The sequence below is a fragment of the Phascolarctos cinereus genome, unplaced genomic scaffold (assembly GCF_003287225.1).
Source record: "Phascolarctos cinereus isolate Bilbo 61053 unplaced genomic scaffold, phaCin_HiC Scaffold_4;HRSCAF=312, whole genome shotgun sequence".
In the NCBI taxonomy this organism is placed as follows: domain Eukaryota; kingdom Metazoa; phylum Chordata; class Mammalia; order Diprotodontia; family Phascolarctidae; genus Phascolarctos; species Phascolarctos cinereus.
Window position 1 is genome coordinate 211068647 of NW_027555847.1, and position 26205 is coordinate 211094851.

At 37.6% G+C, this 26205-nt stretch overlaps 1 protein-coding gene across 3 annotated transcripts in view; it reads left to right on the top strand.

Moving 5' to 3' along the window:
• LOC110193444 (transmembrane protein 180-like) overlaps positions 1–26205 on the top strand; it is a 47289-nt gene that overhangs the window by 18108 nt on the left and 2976 nt on the right. For all 3 annotated transcript variants that reach the window (XM_020965245.2, XM_020965251.2, XM_078152892.1), the window contains 4 exons: positions 669–1400; positions 7160–7314; positions 11087–11170; positions 13053–13196. In XM_020965245.2, coding sequence (XP_020820904.1) covers positions 669–1400; positions 7160–7314; positions 11087–11170; positions 13053–13196 — 1115 coding nt within the window. The remainder of the gene's footprint in view (positions 1–668; positions 1401–7159; positions 7315–11086; positions 11171–13052; positions 13197–26205) is intronic.

Consider the following 26205-nt stretch of genomic DNA (forward strand, 5'->3'; position numbering starts at 1 on the left):
TTCTGATAATAGCATCATGATTCCTTTGTAGAAAGTAAAGATTGGTATCTTAATTTTCCTGGTGGAGTTATAGAAGAACAAGGTTGTTCATCAACACTGATCTCAAAGGGATCTTACAGTTTTAACATGCATGCCCCCTGCTGGTTCTGAAAAGAACTTGATAAATTTTAGTGTTATTTTGATTTGTTGGAAATGCAGAGTCATAGGCGCCTTAGGGATCATTTGACTCAGCCTGTTCCCATAACAGATGAGGAAACTGAGGAATAAAAATGTTCTGATTTTCATCCAAGGTCACACAGCTAGGGTCAGAGATGGGATTGGAGCACATGACTTTTGGCTTTTGATTGAGTGTTCTTTCTACTGTAAGTGCCTTTCATGGCTCACTGTTTCCAGAGGCTCAGTAGCCTGGCCCAAATCACAGACACAATTGCTAGAAAACAGCTTTTATCTTACTGATCAATGCACAAGACGACTGAGACTCCTTGCATTCTAGGTAATACTTAAATGACCCAGCTGTCCATTCTAGGACATCTCTAGTATTTGCTGTGCTACCAGGGACACAACCTAAAAATAAATACTTGATTACATTAAAAGAAAAGTTTTGGGCTGCTTTTTAGCTTATTTCTGTATTGACTGAACAATCTTGCATGTTCTTTTTTTTCTTCTAGGTAATTTTTATGATCTGGAACGCTCTTAATGACCCTCTTTTTGGATATATTCAAGACAATGCCAAGGCATCTTGCTGTTCAGGACGCCAAATTGCTATTTTGTATGGTGCCCCTTTCTATGCATTGGCTTTCCTACTTCCTTGGTTCCCTTGGAAACACTACCAAGAAGGCGACTGGCTTAGCGGGCTTCAGCTTGTGGTATCCTTATGCGCTTTTGATGGCATGTTGACGTTTGTACAGCTAGCCCAGTGTGCCCTGTTTGCAGAGATTTCCACTCAACACGAGAGCAGACTTCAGCTTGTTAAATATAACCAAGTGGCATCACTAGTGGGATCCACCAGCACACTTTTCTGTGGCCTTATTTCTGATAACATGGAAAATTTACCCCATTTCCAGGCTTTTTCCATTGTCATTGCTATTCTTGCCACTGCCTGCCTTTTTTATACTGGTATTTACAGTATGAGTCACTATGAACTTAAAGGAACCCCTGGAGAAACCAGTATCTCAGAAAGTAAATCAGAACTCTCCTGGGCCTCAGCCATCTCATTGACCAAAGAGATACTGGCCCAGAAAAACTTTCTGCTTTTCTTGGCAATGAATTTCTTCCAAGTCCTCCATTTAACCTTCTTCAGCAACTTCATGATGGTCTTTGCAGATAACCTCATCCCCAAAGATGCTCTTTCTTCTTCTGTGAGGAGCGCCATGTATGGGGCAGGGCTTATTTGTCCGCAGGTACGTAAAAGTCTTTTTAATCTTTCCTAGGATGAAACAAGACTTAACTCTTTGCCGGCTTTAAAGTGAGCAGTGCCCCAAACTAGCCATTGTCAGGAGACCAGAGAAAGGAGGAAATAAAACAAATGCAAGTAAACATCTGATCATCGTAATTTGTTGTTGTTGGGGGTCATCATTGTATGCAGAGAAGCAGAAACCTTGATGACATCATGGAGAATCAGAGAATGTTCAGGGAGCTTATCATTTTTTTGTCATAGGATGGACTTATCTGAAACCAAGAACTATTTTCGCCAGGTCATTGTATATGTCCAGCAGTCATAGGTATTGCTCACTTCTTTCTGTGTTACAGTCTTGTCTTTCCCTGTATAATCAACACCCTCTGTTCCCAGAAGTTTCTGCAGTCTTCAGTCTAGCCCAGGTGACAGGAGTTAGGCAGTCGAGGAGAACTAAAGCTTAGATTCGACCCCAGTCTCATAGAATTTGTTGTCTTGGCTCATAGATGTAGACCTAGAAAGGCCCAGAGAAAGAAGTCATCCAGTTCAGCCTCCTCTTTTTACAGGTGAGGGAACAGGGTTTAGAGACGGTAACACAAGTTATACTTGTTCACAGCTACACAAGGTAGAGTGAGGATTCAAACCCAGGCCTCCTTACTCCAAATCCAGGGCACTTTCCATCGTTCCATGTTGTTTAGAAGACAATAGGATAAAAAAAAAATATCTGTAATATACAGTGTTTCATAATAAATGAATTAGGTATAAAACAAAGTGCTATGTGAGGTCCGAGGAGAACAGCCATTACCAAAAGGATCAAGAAGGCTTTCCTTGAAAAGGTGGCATTTAAGTTGGGCTTTAAAGAACTAACAGACATTCATCCAGTAAAAGGAAAGGAGTACATTCCAAGGTTGGGAATGGCCTGAGCAAAAGCAAGAAGGGAGGAAACTTAATGGGCGTGTTTGGGGACACTCTAGCTTGGCTGAAGCTTTGAGTGAGTAGAAGGGAGTGATAGGAGATAAGGCCAGAAAGGCACTCTGGTACCAGATTGTGAAGGACTTAATTGTAGGACAAAGGAGTCCAAACTTCACTGGGTAGACCCGAAGGAGTCACTGAAGATTTTTGAACAGAGCAGTGACCTGACCGGCCTTCTATGTGTAAAGAAGATTGGTCTGTAGCCAGTATGAGAGATGCATTGGGGATGGGGAGAGAGGGGAGTCAGTGAAGATAGCAGAGTCAGAAAGATCTTTTATGCAGTTATCTTTGTTTCAAGGGGCTTCCATTTCACTAGAGGTATATATCATTTAAACATAAATAAATACAAGATTATTTGAGGAAAGGGAGAGCACTTAGAACTAGGGAAATAAGGAAAGATTTCCAGTGGGAGATAATACCTGAGTTGAGCCTTAAAGGAAGCTAAGGACCCTAAAAGGCAGAGGTGAAGAGGGACTATGTGTCTTAGGTATGTGGGACAGCCTAATTTTGACTTAACACTATTGAAGTTGAACACAACTTTAGTTAATTAGGCAGATTTAATCTTGCTTTTCCAGTCACTATAAGAGTACCTTTGGTTTGCCATAATTATTGATACATTAATGTTTAAGCTATTAGCCATCATATTACTAAAGAAATTACCAGACCTAATTGTGTTTAAAAGGTTATGTTATATAGATTTATATACAGTCATAGATTTGGAACAGACATTAAAAAAAAAAAAGGAAAATTTCAGGGAGGAAAAGAGGTAGGCAAGGAAGGATGGGAAAAGATTGGGAAAACCCAAAGAGAACAAAACAAGACAGGATTATAGGATCATAGATTTAAATCTGTAAGGGACTTTAAAGATCAGATATTTTAAGCTCCTTGAGTGATGCATCTCAAAGTCATCAAAGTGCCTGCCAGGTATTAGGCTCTGTGAAGATAATATCTAGGTAAAACTTTATGGGTCTTTGTAGTCTATTAAGGGTGATAAAACACTATTCACAGTGGTAGGAGGGCCTGAGTGGAGGCCAGAAGGCCTAAAATCTTATTGCATTAATCCATGCAGGTTAAATAAATGTCTGTACTGGTGATAATATTGGGAATAGACAAGAGAGAATACATGTAAAATGTATTATAAAAGAATAATCATCAGGACTTGGTAACTGAATAAAAGAGGAAAAGGAGAGGCAAAAATTAAAAATAACACTAGACTTTTGAATGTGATGGTCCAGTAATCTTGACTTAATGTTTATACGAAGATTTCCCCTAGAGTTTTCTCTGAAGTTTTGGCAGACCTGTGGAAAATTAACTAAGCAGTTTCCTCAGTGTGGGTCCTGATTGCTTCATTTGGGCATTTAAGATTCCTAAGTATATCCTTAGTTAAAAGAGGTTTTTACCCAAAGGATCTTGGTCCAATTTTCAGGCTAAGGAGAACTCAGAATATTCCCAATGGTTGTTGAAATAACTGTGGAGATGGCTAGTTTATAATAACTGTACATATTAATTTTTTAAAAGATGATAAAGAAAATCTGCACTAATAAAGCCTTAGTGTCTGTAAAAGCTGAATCTTAGTGCCTACAGAACCTAACAGTAAAAGTTTGCTGTGACTTTATCCCTGTTTCTCAACCTTAGTGTTAAAACAAGGTTTTCTACCTTAATAAAACCAAGTAAAATTTCATCTGTCAAGGACTCTCAAAGTTTTCCTGTAGTTGAGAATTTATTCCCTTTAAATATGAATAACCTTATTTTAGCAATTTTGGATGCAGATATTTCTAAAGCATATAATGGCTTCCCCACTTTATTAAGCTGAATATCATTTAATTCCTTTACGTTTCAATTCCCTCATCTGTAAAATGAGAGGACTGGCCTAGATTATCTCAAAGGAGCCTTCAATTTTTCCTACAAATTTCAAATCTTATCTATATCTCTTAACATAATCTAACTTTCTCTTAATGACTCAAAATCATCATTAGGAGCGTTACTTCTAATATGGTCTGTTGAAGTGTGAGTACAGTTTGCCTGCACACAAATGGACCCAAATTGCTGTGCTTTTTGAGTTTATGAGCTTTTTTAAAAGCAACTTTCTTTTCCATTAAGCTGCTAGCAGTTCACTTCTCAGTCCTTTTAGGGCAACTGAGTAGAGCATCTCCTTGTTGCTTTTAATATCCCCTGGACTTGAAAATAACCAGACTTGTCAGAATTGTATATAAAATAAGAGTAAATGAGCTTCAAGTAAGAGATTGTCCTATGAGTGAAGTGCAAAAGCTTTAATGTATGTGTAAAATAGCACTGTCCCTTTTCATAAGAAGCAATTAATGAAGAAAAGGGCAGGAAAAGTGTCTTTGTACAAAGAAATAAATGTACATTAATTGTCAGAGAATGTGAGATATTGCCGCTTTTGTGGGGTGAACATTTTGATACCTAATATAATTAGGGCAAAGAACTTTGTTTTAACATGAACTACTAAAACATACATATAAAGAAAGAAACAGCTTTCAGATGGCATTTGGACAGGTTTTTTCCCCCCCACTTAATAGTATTTTATTTTTTCCAATTATGTGTGAAGATAATTTACAACATTCACTTAAATCCAAGTTCTGTTTTAGTCTGAAGGCCTTATTTTAGTTTTATTTATTTATTTATTTAGGCAGTTGGGGTTAAGTGACTTGCCCAGGGCCACACAGCTAATAAGTGTCAAGTGTTTGGTCTCAGGTCAAATTTGAGCTCAAGTCCTCCTAACTTCAGGGCCAATGCTTTATCCACTGCGCTACCTAGCTGCCCCTGAAGGCCTTATTTTAGCACGCTCAAATCTCTGTGGATCAAAATACTGAACTGAGTTGCTTTAAATGGACTTTCAAATATAGACAATTTCTTTTCATTTTTCAAATAGGGTATATAGAAGTAATGCTTTCCTCAGTTACTGGAGTAGAGGATTAACAGTCAGTTGTTTGTTTAAGGTATTTTAACAGTGACTTAGGTATAATAAAGACAGATGCATTGTATACTAGGCCTATAGATTTTCATTTTTTCAAGCTGACTTCTCACTAATGGCAAATAGTACTCATGAGGTAAATGAGTAAAAGGATACAAGAAAAAAAATAGTAATTTTATATATCCACTGCCCTTACATCTGCCCAACCAATTAAATTTAGCAAACATCCACTAAGTAATTTCTGTAAGCACAGCACTGTCCTCACTACCCCTTGACTTCATTTAGTCATCTGTGACATGTTTGCCAGATCAGTGATGGAAACAGAATGCTCTCAAACGCCTGTTCAATAAATATAAAAATTAAAAGCCCCCATCCTCAATTTGTGTAAGATGGACAGTGGTACGGGGAAGGAAGAATAATTTTTTCATGCTTTTTGTAACATTCTAAATTGCAATCTGAAAAGATTTCTTTTGGTATATGTTTTTTAAACTTAATTTTAAATTATGAAGTTCCCCCACATCGTACATCTAATAGTGGGATGTAAAGCAACCTCGTTTAAAAGAGTAAACTTCTATGTTCCCATAAAATTAGCATAAGGATAAATATAATAGAGTCATGAAACTTTGTATTACAGTAAAACTCGAAGAAATACCTAGAATTACATAGATCAATAACTCGATGTTTCAGGTATTCCCAAAGAAGAGCTATTATTTCTTAAAACGCAATAAGTCAGACTTAGAAATACAGCAAAAAAAAATGTTTAATGTAGTGTAATTAACCTGTTATTGATAGAAGGAGGTATAGTAGCAAATTCAAGGCTGTCAGCCCAATTGAACCTTTATAAAAAGAAAGAATGAGAGGCTAGGGTAGGAAGCATCATAAAGAAAGGTTAAATTGGAATCATGAAGTAATACATCCCATTTGTTTTCTTTGAATTTAGGAAGTATATTTCTCTAACTTACAAAAGTGCTTGCACGTAGTGGGTACTTAGAGTTTATTGAATTAAATGACATATTCTGAAAACTCCTGAGTTTATCAGAGATGGATCATGAAATATACCCTTCATTTTTCATGTATGCATTATGACTTTAGATTTGCATCAGTCAGACCACGAATATTATACCATTACCTCTTCCTTTTTTAAGCAGTGGATTCTTTTAGGTGATTGATTACATTCTATAGGAATTTTCATGTTTGCATATAAATAAAATTATGAGAGACCATTTGCAGCTTTTCATAGGAATAAAACAATAAATCGTTTCATTAGTTGCTGGATATATTCATTCTTTGATGGATTTTTTGAAGCTGGCAATACATAGTGAAGCAACCTTCATGGGGCAGAAAGAGCCTGAATGTGTTCTCAGAAAACCTTTTAAGTACTGGCTCTGCCACTTTTATCACTTTGGGCAAATCACTTAACCTCTCAGTCTCAGTTTCTTCATCTGTAAAAAAAAAATAAGAGAAGTCATGCTTTCATCTCCTATTTCATGTTTGGGCTGTTGTGAAGATCAAATAGGAGAAATGACATATGCCTACAGACCAGCTACATAAATGGCAGTTTTATTATGACAACCTTTAATAGCAGCTCTTTCAGCTTGTGTGCTAATAGATATATTGAGATATAGCCATCTTATTGGGCTGAAAATTCTCACCTGGAAAAAATATTGTCAAAACTGTAAGGCACTATGTAAACAAGAATTATTACCTGTGGGCAATAATTAAATTAATAATTAATATCAGCTATTTAATTTAACTATTTTATATATAAATTAATTATATTAATAGTTAATAACAATTAAATGAGAATCATGAGAAAGTCTGGCCCTTCCTAACCCAGTGTCATTCTCCTTCTGTTTCAGTTTCTTGTGCTCCTCAGCCACTCCTGGCTCAGGAAGTTTGGTTACTATAAGGTTGTTTTATTTTCCTTCTATATAGAAGGAGCAGCTGCAGCTGTGATGTTTGTCCTGGGACAGGAACACTATTACATTTTGGCTTTTTATCTCGTAGCTAACATGTAAGTACAATGTTCCTGATCCTAAATCCACAAATATTTGCCAGTTAAGAAAAGAAAAAATTTGAAGCTTGCATTAATTCTTTTTGTTCACTCTTTCTAAGGTAAAAAAAAAGTTCTTTGACTGGTCTTTCTATATTTATCTACAGAAGAGATTAGTTTCAGAGCAGCAAGATAGCACATATTGGATTATATAGCTCCTCTTGGCTTTTCATTGCTAAATGGTTGAGGCAGAGTCCAAATATAATATTGAGGTAAACCAATCCCTCACCCTTCCTTTCTTTACCCTTTTCTCCCTTTTTTCAGTAAACTCTCTTCCCCTACTAATGCTCTTTCAAATTAATTCATGCTGGTGTTAGTGACACATATTTTTGTTTTAAAGAGAACACTTAGAAAGGATAATGGGTAACCCATATTGATCTTTGATGATGAGGTTTGGGCTGCATTCCTCTCAAATTGTTCCATATCTTTGTCTACCTATTTCATCTATAAAATTAGGGATTCTTTGCATTAAAAATCATTTCTACAGATTTTTAGAATTAAAGCAATGTATCTTTGATGGATAATTATTGGAAATTCTGTTAGAAATTTATTTTACTTTAACTTAGGCTTTTTTTTCCATTTCCTTATCATATTTGACTTTATTTTCCCCTATTAGTACCTTACATGTCCTGTTCTTCATGCCAAGAGAAAAGTCTCAGATGTGTTTCTATGGCATATTCTGTTAATTAGAGCTTATACCAGCAATGTGAGCCAAATTTAATGAGCTGGTAATGGATCTTGGGGATTTTAGCTTGAGAAAAAAGTAGTAGGGTTTTTCTTTCTGTCCAAAAGGAAAATAATTGTTTAGTTATTTTTTAGAAACTGTTTCATATTTTCAAGAGAAAAAAGTAGGGTATTTTTTTTTCAATTCAAAAGGAAAATAAGTGTTTAGTGTTTTCTTAGAGGGCAGCTGGATGGCTCAGTGGATAGAGGTCTGGGCCTGGAGTCAGGAAGACTTGAGTTCAAAACCAGCCTCAGACACTTACTAGCCATGTGACCTGGGCAAGTCACTTAACCACTGTTTACCTGAATCCATTGGAGAAGGAAATGGCAAACCACTGGAGTATCTTTGCTAAGAAGACTGCATGGACACATATTCCCCAATGGTCCATGGATTCACAAAGCGTTGGACACAGCTGATCGACTGAAAAACAAAAATTTTCTTAAAGAAGTTATCTCCTTAGGGTTATAGTGTTTTCTGTTGAAGGCTATGCTTATTGTATATTCATTTAGGGAATGTGTGTACTTTTATTTCTGTAATTGGTGTTGGAGCATTCTTTGTGGCCGGAGGACCTGTGTGCAATTTTGTGGATACCTCCCAGAACTTCTCTAGCTCGTACTCTCATATCAGGAAACGCAGAGAACATCAGTATCTGTTTCATTTTGCTTCCTCAAGTTCTTAAAACTTAAGACATTAAATATAGAAAAGATTTTATTTATACCACACCAAAAAAAAACTGGAAAGATTAACTGAGCACATAAACAGTCAAGAAAACCTCTTACTGTGCTCTCAAAGGCATTCATATAATCCTTCTTACTGATATCCTGTATGGCTGTGGTTTGCTTGTCACCCTTTCCTGCCCAAATGTACACCATTCCCATGGCTCACAGAACCAGAAAAAAGTAAGGTCTGGGTTCCTTTCTCCTGGTCATAGTTCTTTGTTGGACTGCTCTTTAGTTCTGACTTTTCCTATGATCCTTGCTCCTGTAGTTTCCTGCCGGTTATCTTTTTTCTTTTTCAATACTTGCTTGTTCTGCTACTGATTTCATTTTTTTTTTCTGATAAAGGAACTCATTCAGACTTATAAGAATAAGAGTCATTTCCCAGTTGATAAACAGTCTAAGACTGTAACAGTTCTCAAGGAAAGAAACCCTGGCTATCTGTAACCATATGAAAAAATGCTCTGAATTACTACTAATTTAAAAAAATGCAAAATAAAGCAGTTTTGAGATTCTACCTCACACCCATCAGAGTGACAAAGATGACAAAAAAGAAAAACTATAAATGTTGTAGGGCTTTGGGGAAACAGGCACATTGATGAACTGTTGGTGGGCCTGTGGATGAGTACAGCCAGTATGAAAAGCAGTTTGCGTTATCTATAAAAAGTTACTAACAGTACATGCCCTTTGATCCATTATAACACTGATAGGTCTGTTTCCTTCAAAGATCAAAGAGATATGTGTAAATATATATATATATATATATATGAGGGGTTAAACTAAGGGGACGCCCATTAATTGTGGAATAGCTGAACAAGTTATGGTTTATGAATGTGATGGAGTCTCTATCATGCTGTGAGAAATAGAGAATTTAAAAGAAACATTAAAAAACTGATACAAAGTAAAATAAACAGAACCAGGAAACAAATTATATGATAACATTAGTATTATAAAAAATCAATTTTGAGAAATTTTATAAACAGATTAATAATGAAATGAGCAGAACCAGGAAAAGAATCTTTATATAACAACAACAACACTGTAAAGGCAAGCAACTTCAAAAGCTATAAGAACCATGATCCATACAAGGACCGTCCATAATTCCAAAGGACTGATGATGCAACATATTCTCCACCTCCTGACAGAGAAGTGACAGATTTTTATTTATTTATTTATGTGTTTGGTTGGTTGGTTTTGGTGAGGCAATGGAGTGAAGTAACTTGCCCAGGGTCACACAACTAGTGAATGTCAAGTGTCTGAGGCCAGATTTGAACTCGGGTCTTCCTGAATCCAGGGCTCTATCCACTGCACCATCTAGCTGCCCCAAGGTGACAGATTTAGAGTAAGATAGAATGGGACATATTTTTGTATACAGGCAAGGAAAGAATTTGTTTTGCCTGATTGCATATTTGTTGCAAGGAATTTGTTTTTCTTTTCTCTTTTTTTCAGTAGAGTGAGAGGTGAGAGGGAAAGTTGTTGTTGTTGAGTTGTTTTAGTTATGCCCAACTCTTCGTAACCCTATTTGGTGTTTTCTTGGCACAGATACTGGAGTGGTTTGCCATTTTCTTCTCCAGTTTATTTTTATAGATATGGAACTAAGGCAAACAGGGTTAGGTGACTTGCCCAGGGTCACACAGTAAGTGTCCAAGGCCAGAGCCTGACTTCAGGTCTACCACTCCAACTACTGTACCGCTTAGCTGCCCTCAGGAGAGAAAATAGGTTTCTGTTAATTTTTTCTTTTTAAATAGAGATGAGAGTGGTACTATAAATGTGGAATGTTGCCTGTACTTTCAGATGAGGTGAAGTTAGTTTTACTTAATTGTTTTACTTTGTTATAAGATACTTCTCATGGAGTGAGGGTGATCTGTAAATGCTCGAAATACAAAAACAAAACATGATTAAAACCTTTTTTAAAAAAGTAAAATCTCCATCTAACACTAGCTGCCTACCTCTAGGGGCTGCATGAATGTCAGTGCAGACCTCTCCAGGTCTGTGTAGAGCCTGTGTCTGTCTGAGCCAGTAACTTTTGATGGCCACATCTGTGTCTGAATCTTTGTGGTCTGAGTGATGTCCCTTACTCAAGAGTTGTTTCCTTCTTGCAAATTGGCCCTGGACTCTTCTCTTCATGAGAGGGAAAAAATTATTAGCCAGCTCTTCCTGGTGTACATATGTCCTCTGTATTTTATTTTCTCTTTTTTAAACCAAATATTGACTTTTCTTGATTTATTTCTAAAAAACAAAACAAACCTATGATTCTGATAACCATTGTCATGTGTTTATTTTCTTTTTCTAGGGTAGTAGTTCAAGCCTCATTTAGTTTATTCAATTTGCCTCTGGCTGACATCATTGATGCAGATGTACTGAAATTTAAACGGAAGTAAGTTCCTTTGTAATAATGACTGTAAAAGTCAACATGTGTAGACCAGGACTGTAAAATTTGCTGCATTTCAGTTGTGTTTTCATCTGCAAATCAACTTCAGTCATAGATTTAGAACTGGAAGGGACCTCAGAAGCTATCTAATGCAGCCTCCTCAATTGATAGGTGAGGATGCTAGGGCTCATGGCAGAAATGGAATAGTTTATTTGTAGGCATAGAAGTGTCCTTGAAGAAGACCATCAAGTGGCCATTTTTAAAAAAAACTTTCTATTCCTTTTAAAAGTTGTGTCACTTTGAGAGAGCTCATAGGACCAGGATAAGAAACAAATATTGGCATTGGTAGTTTTCACCCCTTTCCTGAAGTGATTTTATAATTTTGGGGAGGGCAGGGAATCAAATTACAGCCAATACTAAGAAAGATTTACTTTCAGACCTGAGAGACAACAGAAGTCAGCTGCAAGTCAGTGTTGAACCATATTAACAATTAAAGAACAGATTTTACCTTTCTGTTGTTAATAAAGACCAAAAGGGGAAAATAGTAGCAGCAGCTGACAATTGTATGTCAACTTAGGGTTTACCAAGTTTTTTACATGTAATCTAATGTGCCCCATTTTATAGATGAGGAAACCAGGTTTCAGAGAAATTGTGACTTGCTTAAGGATCACACAGCTAATAAATATCTGAGCCAGGATTTACCCTCAGGTCTTCCTGACTCCCTAGTCCATGCTCTAGACAGTATGCTTCTCTCAAGAGACAGGTGTCATCAGTGGCAGTCACACCAGTGGTTTGACTTAGCTGTTTGGGGGGAAAGTACTTTGTTGATAAGCATTTGTTTCATCAAAATGAAATGTATCAATGAAAATTTTCGTAAAAATAAAAATGCCCTTCCCCAAAGATAAAAAGATTTACTTCTCAGAAACTTGAAATCATTTACCAACTAGTACATGTCTGACACAAAGCTTAAATTCGCTTTTCCTGTAAAAGAAGAGATTGAACTTTTGCTCCATGACACCTCAAGAACAAAATTCAAAGTCCATGTTTGTTGCTGTTTAATTGCCTACCAGACATTTTAAAAATTAATGAGAAAAAAAATTTTTTGGCCTGCTGCAAAGAGGTCACTCGCCATTCAGACTTGCCTTAAAGTTCCAGCTGATTCCCTTACATTTCCAGTGTCTTGTATTGTTTTAGTTTGGAAAGCAGTAGGTGAGTTTGAGACACAGACTTGATACATTTTCATTTGAGCTCTTTTGCCAAGGAAAGAAGCCACACTCACCACTCAATTGATCAAGGCTGTTTATTGGCAAAGATACTCGATAGGAACACATGTCCTTCACTTACCCTTACCTCTGGCTCCGGCAAAATTACCACTTAGTCTGTATATTTTTGGTTACTGTTGTTTCATAAATAGTTCATACCCTATACAATTTCAGTGTGTTAATTGTTTTTTATTCCATAAGATGTTCTTTAATTGATTAAAAATAATGTGATAACCAGGTAACAGGATTTTCTCCTAGGCCATGCTCAGCAGAAGCTGGGCTATGTCACCATGGCTTTAGGCCCCACGTCCCATGAGGCATAAAGATATTAAGATAAAACTAAAAGACCATCTGATAACACTTTGCATTGAACCATGAGATTTATCAGTACCTCAGACTTATGCAAACTTATTTTGATCATTAATACATAACATCTGTTTAAGAATCAATTCATTTAAATACTACGGGGTGGAGGGGCATGTAAATATTCATCCTTTTGGTTGGCTTTTCTGATTTTATTCATCTGTTTTCAAACAGTGCTTCTATTTCAGGTTCCATACATGAGTGAATAGATGTCAGCATTGGTTGAGTATGAAATGGATTTTTTCTGATCTTATCCATTACAGATCACCCCTTTCCTCGATGGTTTTTGGAACCAATGCTTTGTTTACCAAACCTGCCCAGTCTTTAGCTCCTATGGTTATAGTCACTGTGTTAAACCAGTTTGGATATGAGCAGCTAAACAAGAAGTCCATACAGATTGATCCCAGGTAAAGTACCTTAAAATTTTGAAGAAGCAATGGGAAAGTTGTGGGTATTTGTGTTCACTTCAACAAACGTTTATGGGAGGCAGCATGGCTTAGCGGGATGACAGCCAGAGTCAGAATGACCTGGGTTCAGGTCTTAACTCTGACATGTATTTGCTGTGTTACCCTAGGAAACTCATTTAGCCTCTCAGTGTCCCAGGCAACTCTCTAACATTTTAACTTGTAGGATAGTTGTCCTGAGGCATTGTTAAAGTTTCCTCACCCCAGAGCTCATTTCACCAATAAAATCACAGGTCCAAGAAAAGAAAAATGACAAATGTTGGAGGGGATGTGGGAAAATTGGGACACTAATGAACTGTTGGTGGAATTGTGAACTTATGCCCAAATATTTATAGCAGCTTTTTTCTAGTGGCAAGGAATTGGAAATTGAGGAGATGCCAATCAGTTGGGTAATGACTGAACAATTTGTGGTGTATGTTTGTGATGGCATGCTATTTTGCTATAAGAAATGATGAGCTAGATACTTTCAGACAAACCTGGAGAGACTTACATGAATTGACGCAACTCAACTGAATTCATTTTTAAAGATTCATTTCAGGGGGCTTTTCTTGCTTCTTGCCCTTGGTGAGTTTTTTTTTGGGGGGGATATGGAGTAGGGGCAGGGTGACTGCCAGAATTGCTAGTTATATTGCTCTGCCAGTTAGTGCCCTGGAGTAATTTAACATTTGGTTTACCAATGGCCCAGATGGATAATGTATTTCTGAAAATGATCCAGCATGATGTCTATAAAGTGCTTTAAAATCCTCTGTTGCAAAATTGCTCAGCAAAATACGCAAATATAAATAGCTCGCATCATCCTTGCATATGCTTTTATTGTTTTACAGCTGTAATTTATACAACTGAAGCATTTGGGGTGTTGCCCCTTACTGGCCTGTTTTTGAGAGTTATAACTAACTACCAGTGCTGTATTTCTTTGACACCAGTAGGGAGGCATTGTCTTAGTGGACAGATCATTGTGATTATATGAAAAACAACTGTTCTAAATTTAGTGATTTCCATTTACATACTAGTAGCAATAGGACTTGGCTCCTAACTGCCCCCCTATACTAATGGTAGGCCATCATGGATCTTCATGTCTGGATACTGAGCAAGAAAACCAGAGTATAATTTCCATTTTATCAGTGAGGATCAAGTCCTTAGTTCAGGGGTCAGCAAACTATCCCTCCCTCCACCCAGATCTATGTGACTGCAATGGTTATAAAATCCATTCTTAGCTCATTGAATCATAGGAAAACAGAGTGCCATTTTAAATGATGTAAAAACCATTCTTAGCTTGTGGATTGTTTAAAATCGGACAGTGGGATGGATTTGGCCCATGGGATATAGTTTGTTGACCCCTGCCTTGGTGGAATAACTTCAGATACTGCATAACGTAGTTGTTTTCTCATCTGTATCCTACTAAAAATCACACTGAAAAATTAGTTTTATTTGCCTTTGTACTGCAAACTCTAATATTTAATCATAGGTAAATAGAAAAAGCCCTAATGTGTTGCCCCTCTGGCCAACAGACCTTTTCTGATTAGCAACTGCTTGTAATGTAAATGGTAAATATTATAGTAATTTGAGGAGGTGATGTCATTTTAGGTATATGAAATATACCTTAATATAGAACACTGGAATTGGTGCATATTTTTATCCTGGCCCAATTCATGTTGCTTTTTGATATATGTTGGGATGGAGAGGGGGGAAGAAATTGAGATCAGTATTTTTTTAAAGTACCACAAATTAATATTTGTTGAATGCAATAGAATATATTCTATGGATATGCAACCTAAATAAAATAGAATGCATTCATCAGGGAATAAATGTATGTGAAAACTTAATCTGTTGTTTTAGCACATGCTCAAGCAAATATCACAGGTATGGTACTTAATTTGCTTTTTCTCTTCTGTCTGAGTGTTTCATAGTAAAAGTTCTCCAAAATTATGCTTGTAGGAACAGTTTGGAAAGTGATTTATCTCCAAATGACACAATAAACAATACTGTATTGAACTTTATCCAAGGAAATGCTCTAGGGTAAATAGCCTAATGTAATTGAAAATAACCTCAAGGCTTAGTCTTTATGTAATGAAAGAGTTCTTGGTGTTTAATTTTATATAGCTAATCATTAAAATCAGTTTAAGAACTGTTCATTAAAAACAAGTGATCTCCATAGAGATTTATTACAGCAACAGCCTCGATAATAACTGGAGAATACTCTGCTGTTTATTTAATGGCCTGTTTCTTATTAAGGTGTAATTCACTGTTTTATTCAGTGGTAAAGATCAGATTACCTAGAAAGAAAAGAGCTTCTCTTATGTATTATACTTGGCTATAGTGGATTTCATTCTTACATTTCATTCCTGTGCTATGTGGTTTATTGTACTTTATTTTTGAATTGCATATTTTTTATTTGTTCCACTTAATTTTTTTCATATTAATAACCTTTGAGGGGACATTAGAACCTTGTCTTGCCATAGAAAAATACTCCCTCTTTTGGAGAACAAATGCATGTGTAATGGGTATCATACTTAACTCTGGAATCAGATTACTGGGGTTCACTGTCAAGGGGACAAATAATGGCTTGAGCCCCCTCTGTAGTACCTATTCAGCTAGTGAGTAGTAGACCAGGCAAGAACCATAAATTGAAGAGCAAATCATTTAATTAGAACAGAATAGCAAAACAAATAATGGGGGGAAATCCTGCTGTAGGCTCATTCCTTGTCCTTTTTTATAAATGAGTAGTTTCTCACATACTCGCAAACTGATGGGGAAGGGAAACTCCTCAGAAAGCTCGTGTTCTGAGGTAGGAAGGGGCTTCAGTGCTTTGTTCTTTGCATCATGCCTAGGAAAACCTCCTCTGCCTAACTTCTCACAGTTCTGTGTCCCAGCATCCCTTGTGCACTACTACTGCTGTTGACCTCACTTCTGAAGCCATCATCTCTGGAAGCTCCCTCCTACTGCTATTCAAACTGTCCCAAGTACTGCCACTCTCTGCCTCCCAAATTGCTTGTTCATTGTTCTCTACCACACCACCTTGCTGGGAGAGGAATAGCTTCCAGCTTCTTAGCTAGAAGATCATTCTAGCCCGCCCTCCACTCCTCATAGCCACTGCTTTGGAGAATTGTCAGTGTTCTGTCAGAGACATTGAATGCTGTTGGTGAGTGGGGCTTATTCACCTTCTTTTCCTATACTGGACTCCTTTGGCAATCTGATGAAGCCCATGAGCCCCTTCTCAGAATAATCTTTTAAAATGCATAAAATAGGGGCAGCTAGGTGGCACAGTGGATAGTGCACCAGTCCTAGAGTCAGGAGGACCTGAGTTCAAATCCAGCCTCAGACACATAACACTCACTAGCTGTGTGACTCTGGGCAAGTCACTTAACCCCAATTGCCTCACCAAAAACAAAAACAGAAAAACAAATAAAATTATAGAATAAAATACATAGACTTACAAAGGAAAACAATTATATTGAAAAGCAGTTATCAAAATATATGGGCTTAAAGAGATAATAGTTTTATATACTGACTATTCAATCTGATCCAGAAAGGGCTTTCTCCCTACTTAGCTTTATTCGCTGTTGGGATGAACAACAACGCAATAGATAAAAGCAAAATATATATATGTCTTGGGAATAGTCAACACATTTTCACCTTTGTCTTTAACCTGCCTCATAGAGAGACCTAATTGGAGAACAAAAGGTCAGATAGAGAATTGTATGACTTTTTTTCCTTGCCCTGCTCAATGGAAGATTCCCAGCTCTTACTCCCAGCTGAGTTAGAGCAAGTAAATTCTTTTCATCTCTTCTCTGACTCAGGGTGTAGGTAGTATGTTCCTACTGTGTTTGCTCTTCTTTCTTCCCTCCTCTCCCTACTTCTGCAATTCCCTTTTTCAGTACTGGAACCACTACTACTAGAAATGGTGTGTTAGACTACTCAGTATAGACTACTCACAATCCCAGTAACTTTCCAAACCAAATACTCCCTCCCTGGCCGAAACTCTTGCATATGTATCGTCTCCCCTCATTAGAGTGTGCTTCTTGAAGGTAAAGACTGCCTGACTTTTGTTTTTGTATCCCTAGCACTTAGCTCAGTGTTTAGCACATAGTATGCACTTAATAAATGCTTTTCCATGTATTCATTTTTCATAAAGTGTTTTTTTCTTATTCTAACTTAACAAAGAAAAGATTGTTTTACTTAAAAAAAACAGGAAGTGAGAGATTTTTGATTTATAAAATTAGTCAGGCTTAAATCTGAAATCTTTTAAAGCTGAAATCTTTTCAATGTCCCTGTTCATCAATTCAACAAAAATCCTTATCATTATACATTATTTTATATATTTTCCCGAACTCTTTTCAAATGATGTTATCTGTGCTGCTTGTAAAAAATATAGTTTGGTTTCTATGGTTTATTTGGTCCAGATCCACATGGAAAGGCAGCTAAGTGGTGCAATGGATAGAGTGCTGTCCCTGGGGTAAGAAGACTCATCTTTATGAGTTCAAATCTGGCCTCGAACACTTACTAGCTGTGTGACCTTGAGCAGGTTACTTAACCCTGTTTGCCTCATTTTCCTCATCCGCAAAATGAATTGGAAAAGGAAATGAGAAATCACTCCACTATCTTTGCTAAGAAAACCACAGATGGGGTCAGGAAGAGTCTGAAACGACTGAACGACAATGACACATAGGGACTCATTGTAGTGATACTGGTGGTAGCTCATATTTTTTATTCATTCATTTTAAGTCTTATTGTTGTCCTTTGTGTTTATAGTCATTTCTCCTTCTCCGTCTATCCCACCCTCATTGAATCCTTTCCTATTATTAAGAAAAATATATGAGCAAAGCCAACTTTCACAGGAACCTATTTAACAGTGTATACTACATTAGGTTGGTTAGTAGCATTTTTTTTAAATACTTTTACTTATTTTGTCAAGTATTTCCTGATTACGTATAATTTTTAACATTCTTTTTTTAAAATTTTGAGTTCCAAATTCTCTCCCTCCCTCTTGCCCTTCCACCCTTCTTGAGAAGGCAAGTAATTTTACATCAGTTGACCATATGAAGTGTCATATTTTTGTGTTAGCCATGTTGCAAAAGAAAACACAAACAAAAAATAAAACAAGAAAAAGAAAGTAAAAAGTATGCTTCAATCTGCATTCAGAGTTCATCAGTTCTCTGATGAAGTGGATAGCCCTTTTCATCAGATATCCTTTGTAATTGTCTTAGATCATTGTCTTGATCACAGTAGCTAAGTCTTTTATAGTTGATCATCATTACAGTATTGCTGGGTAACAAGAATTTATTAACAGTTTACTATATGCCACACACTGTGCTAAGTACTGGGGATACAAATTAAGACAAAAAGAAAGTCATCCCTCAAGGAGCTTGCATTATAATGGGTGGAACGCCCATGACACTGGTATAGGCGTGTGGTGGCAAAGTTCCTAGAGTCAGAAACAAAGCTGGGCAAGGATTACAACATAACCTTACTGAGCTCTGCTTCCAAAATGGAGACCCTGAATGGAATTCCCTAGTGGGAGAAGGGACCAGCATGACAGAGGCATAACTTCTTTGACAGGAATACCTGTTTCTGCATTGAAAATTACCAGGATTACCAGGCTATCCCTTAATAGCCCCTTCCTTAACGTTGGGTGGTGGTGGTTGTTGCTGAGAATTTCTTACTAGAGAAATGAGAAGTAGGGTGAATAATTCTGGAAAAAAGTCAAGTTTTTCTTGGCCTTGAGACATGCATATCTTGTTTTCAAACATTCATCAAAATGATGAATTAGTATAGTTATGAAGGTTTTGGGTAGGAATTAACTAAATATATAATTGCTATAACTGATAAAGCAGAAGCATGATGAGAGACATTATGTGGATAGTAGTGACTTAGAATATTGTTACATGTAGGTAGGTATTTTGAAAAATAGAGCGTCATGGAAAAAAATGAGGGGAAAAGATAACTGTGATGATTAGGGAGATATTGTGGAATTGTAAGGCTAAGCAGGATTAAAGAATGCATTTCTACCCAAGGATTAGACAGATATGGTTTGGAGGGAGATTTAGAGTATTACAGTAGAATCAAGGGGTTGGCATTCTGAAAACTAAAAAGAAAATGGGTCAATGCAGTCATTCCCATACCAGCAAGAGGAAGGTAAAAAGAGAGGGGGAAATAACTTTTTAAAACTATGAAGGCCTCCCCTCCAAATAAGAAAATACAAAATAAAGGAGACCCCTGAAAAGGAATGGAACCCTTACTGACTGCATCAAGTGATTCATTGAAGTTGTAGGAAAAATACTTATTTTATGGGGAGACTGAAATTGAATTGGTTGGCAACTTCAGTAATAGTAACATAAGCCCGAGAAGATTGGATTTTATATGACAAAATGGTAGCTATCAAATTGCCCTATTCATTCCAGTACCCACCCCTTTCTTGCTCTTGAATTCAGATCTAATGACTCATTCTCCTTTTGCATTGCTGTCCTTGTGCTCAAATGGGGCCTTTTCCTCTGGAAAATTGTCACAGGTGTTCCAATGCTCTGTTACCATGGAAAAAAAAAAGAGGAAAAGGCAAACCTATTCTTAGATATTAAAAAGCTCACTGAGAGGAACCATTGGCAGCTGGAGTCCAATTTCTGGGTATTCCTGTAACTGGAATCTGCTACTAAGCAGAGAATGACAACAAATAATGGGTTCCTTGCTACTAACTAAATACTTGGACAATGCACAGAGGTACCTCAAGCAGAAACCATAAGCCTTTTTTTTTCCTAAACATATATTCTGCTAATTGTATGATTCACAGCTTATAGTCATGTCTTTATAGTTTTCCCTTTGATTAAAACATTTCTTTTCATTTGTGGACATTTATGAGACATCATTGTAATGATGTGGAACTTTAGCTTCTCTTAGCCTTTTGGCATATTTGCCTTTTGCAGATGCCCCTGTAATTAGTGCATCCATCTACTCTTAACTTATGGGAACAGGTAAGGATAAAAGTAGAGTCATGCTGGTGAGCAACTATAGCAAGAACCTACAGAGAGGACTTGTGCTCCTTACACTTGAAATTTATGACTGGCTACCTTCAGTCATTGATTTCCCTGCTACTGATAGCTATCCTGAAGTCAATAATCCATTCCTTCCCGTGATAAGAGGCAGGTCTGATATGAATCTTTGATTCAAAGTTAAAAGTTCAGAACAGGTGTGGCAGTGCCATTCTAGGTCAGAGCATAGATCAAACTGACACTCATTTCTCTGTCTTTGTGTGTGTGTGTCTGTCTGTCTGTCTCTGTCTCCCCCTTCTTTTCCTTCTGCATGTTTGTCTGTGTGTCCGTTGTCTGGTTGTCCCTCATTACCTCAGGCATCAGCAGGCCTTGTAGGGCCAAAAAGATGATAGCCGCTTTGGGACTAGCAGAGAGCTGAGAAATGGTTAGTTTCTTGATTGTACCAAGGCCTTTGTGTAAAAGCAACAGATTAAAGAGCAATCGCAGTGGGCAGCCAGCCAAAGGAAATGAGGCAGTGCTCATCCACCAGCATCTTTGAGGACTATATATATAATTCAGCCTGGATCATGCTAGGTTTGGCTTCATAATGAGGAAGAAATTGCAAGGATTTCAGTAGTGGCTGTGGCTTTAGAATATATTCCTAATTATGAAATAACTGGGTCAAGATACTGTGAGTACCCTCCAGAAGTAGTGTGAAAATCTAATTATATGAATTACCTCTTCTTTCCAACCCAAATAGTATTCTGCATTTTGCCTTTGTACCAATGCAGAAAAATGTTCTGTCACAACTGGCTGAATTACTGAGTTTTTATTCTATACAAATATTTCTGTCATCTCAGTGAACTCATGGAGAATCTTTAATATATTCAGTAGATGCCAATTTACTTTATGTTAGTATGAGTAAGGTTTTCACTTTTTACAGTATCAACAAGTCTATATAAAAAATGTTTGATCCTGACTTAATCTCCTATGTTGTTCTCTCATATTGAGAGGAAAGATTATTAACAACCAGTGATTTGGGGAGATCCAGAGTTCCCCCATTTTCTAAAGTCCTGATATTAAAAAGTAAAAATATCATCCTCTTGAAGGACATTACTGATAATGAGATTGAAATAACTCTCCTCAATCTTGGTTAGACCCCACCCAACCTTACAGGGAATTTAAGGTGTGGAAATCTGGTGTGTTCTTCTTGGGTGGAGACAGATCCTTTTATCTAGATAGCCCAAGGCTGGGGGTAGTCAGAGTATAGAGATAGTTTGGTGACTTTGTGTTACTCTCAGTCCCTCATTTTAATATAGCCCACCTCCCATTGTGTTATCCAATCAGAGTTGATTAACACCTCTCAGGAATACCTACTCTTTGAAGGGTATATAAACTGTGATCCCGCCTCCATAATTCTCTTTCCTTTTATTAACAACATGTTGGCCTTATTAATAAAATGATTAAATTACCCAGAAACTATGTCTTCAAACTTTTTAAATTACCACAATATTTATTTTTATAATTTTCACACCCTTAGCAGTTTCAACACATAGTCAATTAGATAACTTTATTTTTTTTTTCATTTTCAATTAAGAAAAGAATTATCTAATAAAGGAAGCATTCAGCTGGGTGTGTGGTGGCTCCCAGTATATCTAGGGAGGCTAAGGCTGTGGATTGCTTGAGTTTAGTAGTTCCGACCTGCAAAAGGGCTAAAGCCACTCAAGTATCCACATTAATTTAAGCCCAGCACAAATATGGTGAGCCCAGATGGAAATGGAAGACTATGAAGCTGCCTAAAGGGGGCATACTTACCTGGATCTTAATGGGATAGTGCCCAAGGAGCTGCTGCACTTACTAAGTATGGCTCCAAGGGATTATCTTTCTCAGTTAAACTAAATGTGTGACTCAGAACCCCAGCCTGTTTGTGCTAGCAGAATTCTAAGTGGTTTTACAAACCCTCCATAATTTAGATCTACTTCCTTCTAGATAGCCCCTTCTTTTACATCTCCCCCTCATACATTCAACTAAATAGACTTAGCACAGGTTCTATAGCTATTTGGTTTTAATACAATTTCAAATGCATAACAGGAGATCTAAAATACCACTTAAAGAGATAACTGTTTTATATGCTGACCATTCAATCTGAGCCAGAAAGGGCTTTCTCTCCACTTTGCCTTATTCTCTGTTGGAAGGATTAATAACAGGGCAATAGATGAAAGCAAATTAGAGGAGAGTAGGCCTTGGATGGTATCAGCATTTGGCCTTTCCCATTTTGCATAGAAGTGCCCCTGGCTCTTGGTGGAAGGTGGAAGCTTGATGCCTCAGCCTGCAGATTAGCATGGCCCTTGAAAAAGTTCAATATAAGGGACCCCAGCTAGGGTGCTGTTGTGGTCACACTCCATTCCATTCTTCACTGTCTTCAAGGTTAAGCTTTGTCATCTCAGGCAGGTAGGAGTTGAGGTAGAATTCTTATCATTCTTCCCAACCCAGCAGGAGAACCTCATATTTTCATTGGCCTCTGGAAGGGGCAGGGACTCTACGTCTATAATGACTAAGCTTGGCCCCACACAACAGCAGAGAAAATACCCATCCCTCTGGTCTTTGTAGAGGTGGGGCACTATTGATATGGAATATTTTGAACATACTGTTAGATGTGTTTGATATATGGGTTGGTTTTACTTGAATTGCTTTTTTAATCTTTTTAAATCTTTGTTATAAATATAGCTCATGGGGTGGTAGAAGCAGGGGAGGGTGTAGTCAGAATGAAACTGACATGATAACAAAGGCTATCAATACAAATAAAATTAAAAAAATAAAAAGGAAAGCCATCAGCCTCATGGAGATACAAGAGCACCTAAGATCAACTTAGCCTTTTAAGCGTACTTGCTGAGATGTAGCAACATCAACTGATGAAAGTTTTACTTTCTCTCTCTTCCCCCACCACATGTCCTTTGATGAAAAGTCTAATTAACAATACAGTTAACAAAAGGATGCCCAGTATTTATAAACTAGATAATCAGCTTGTAAATAAATTAGATGTGGCTCTTTTAAATATTCCCTATTTAAACTAAAACTGTGAGCACTGCATTTATTTTTAAAATATAAACTCATTCATTAGCAAACACACCAAATGAAGGATAAAAATCTTTTATGGAATCCTTAGTATCTAACAAAATAGAACCAATCATGTTAACAGACAACAAAGACTATGCTTGCTCTTGTTCTTTTGTAGACTAAGCTCATTGCAAGTAGGAACTATTTTATTCTATATACTTGTATCTTCAAAACCTGGCATAGTGCCTAGCACATAGTAGGTGCTTAATAAATAAATTGATTCCAAGTTCACCTGAAGTTCTATCTCTTTGGCTTTGTTTTCTTTTATCTAAAGTTGTAATACTATACTTAGTGGAAAGAGCACACGGAAAATTAGATGTCACTTTTCTATTCAATCAGTCAACAAGCATTTATTAAGTGCTTAATATCTGCTGGGCACTGTGCTAAGCAGAGTAAGAAAAATTGAAAACAGTACCTTTAAGGAGCTTACATTGTGACTGGGCAAAAATGAACGTATACAAAATACTAATGTAGTAGATAGAAGGCAGCAGGGGGAAAATGGGAAAGGACTCTCACAGAAGGTTGATATCAGAGTTGAATCTTGAAGGAAGCCAGGGATTCTAAAAAGCAGGGGGTAGGGAGCAGCTAAGTGGCCCAGTGGATAGAGCACTGACCCTAGGGTCAGGAGAACCCAAGTTCAAAAATTATCTCAGATATGTACTAGCTATGTGACCCTGGATGAGTCACTTAACCCTGATTGCCTCCAAAACAAAACAAAAAAAGAAGCCTAAGGGAGAAAGGAGAGCATTCTAGGCATCAGAGACAGCCAGTTGAAAGAGGAAGAACTGGGAGGTAGAGCATTGTGGATGAAGAACAAGTAGGCAGGTTTGGATGGACTGTACGGAGGGGAGTAAGAAGATTAGAAAGATGCCAAACAAAGAAGCTTATATTTGATCCTAGAAGTAGTTAGGGGCTCCTGGAATTTACTGGGGGCAAAGGAAATGTGTGAAATTGACTCATGCTTTAGGAAAATCATTTTTATAGCTATGTGGAAGATGAATGGGAGTGAGGACAGACTTGAAGGAAGAAAGACCAATTAGGAGGCTATTGCAACAGTCCAGGCAAGGAATGGTAGCAGTATGAGTAAAGAGAAGCAAACTTACTCGAGAGATGTTGTTAAGATAGAAATGACCATATTTAGCAGTTAATTAGCTAAGTAAGAGAGGAGCTGAAGATGTGGTTGCAAACCAGAGTGAAAGGGTGCAGAGTGAAAGGGTGGTGATGCCTTCAATAGATGTGAATTTTGGAAGTGGGATGGGTTTAGGGGAAAAGATAATGAGTTTTGTGTGGGACATTTTGAATTTGACATGCTTATAGGACATAGAGGGTAAACAATCAACAGGCAGTTGATGATGCAGAACTAACTGGATCTCAGAAGAAAAACTAGAATTATAAACATATGGGTACGGGAGTTATCAGCATTACAGATGATAACTCAGCCGATGAGAGTTAATGACATAACCAAGTGAGAGAAAAGAGAAGGCGGCCCAGGACAGTCTCCTGATGTACTCACAGTTAATGAGTATGACACGAATGAAAATCCAGTAAAAGAGACTGAGGAGTAAGGTAAAGTAAGAGGAGAACCAAAAGAGCATTGTCAGGAAAACCCAAGAAGTGTGTTTTTAGGAAAAAATAATCAGCAGTACTAAAGCCTCAGAGAGGACAAGAAGGATAAGGATTGAGAAAAGGAGCTTTGGCAATTAAGATTTTATTGGTAATTTTGGAGAGAGCAGTTTGAATTAAATGATGAAATTAGAAGCCAGATTATGGAGGATTTAGAAGAGAGGAAGTGGAGGCACCAAGTACAGACCACTTTTTCAAGGCACTTAGCTGAGAAGGGAAGTAACGATGTAAGGTGGTCAGTAGCAGGCATGGTAGGATCTAGTGAGGGAATTCTAAGAATGGGGAAGATTTGGACTTGTTTATAGGTGCAGGGCAGCTGGGTGATGCATGGAAATAGTGCCAGGCCTGAAGTCAGGAAGACTCATCTTCCTGAGTTCAAATCTGACCTCAGATTCTTACTAGCTGTGTAACCCCAAACAAGTCACTTAACCCTGTTTGCCTCAGTTTCTTCACATGTAAAATGAACTGGAGAAAGAGATGGCAAACCACTCCAGTATCTTTGCCAAGAAAACCCTAAATGGGATCACAAAGAGTTGAACACAGCTGAAAAAAAGCAGGGCATAAATAGGGAGAGAGGAGGGATGATAGTGGGAACAGTTTGCTAAGGAAGATAGGAAGGGACAGGAGCAAATGTACATGTTGGGAGCTGGCCTTGACAAGGAGAAGGGCTACCTCTTCATCAGACTAGAATGAAGGAGAAGAAGATCATGGGTGATGATATTAGGAGGGTATGGAATGGAGGAGTAAGTGATGAGAAGTTGAGTAGATTGAAGAACTGAAAAGTGAAGTTATTTGAAGGAACGCGTGTCAAACTTCCCTAGTATGAGGGCAACTGTTAGTGGAAAGGAGACTGAGACTGAACTCTGAGAAAGGATGGAGAAAAACCAAGAGATTAGTAGATAATGTCCACCAGGATCTGGGGTGGATAATCAGTTTGGATGACATGAATCTCAAAGGAGGAAAGCTGCTGAATGGTGTCAGTTAGATGGAGTGATGATGGGAAGCAAGGAATATTCCAGCTCCTCCGCTGGCACTAGCAGTGTGAGAATAGGGGTAACCAGGACTAGAAAGGCTGGCCAACGATATAGTGCTGTGACGGGGGAGAGAGAGTGCCAGGTCTCTGTGAGTACCAGAAAAGAGAAAGAGCAAGAGAGGAGGACATCTGAAATGAAAGGGAGTTTGTTAATTATAAATCATGAGTTCCAGAGGACACAGTAGAAAGGGCAGGAAGATTTGGAGACAACATGAGCAGG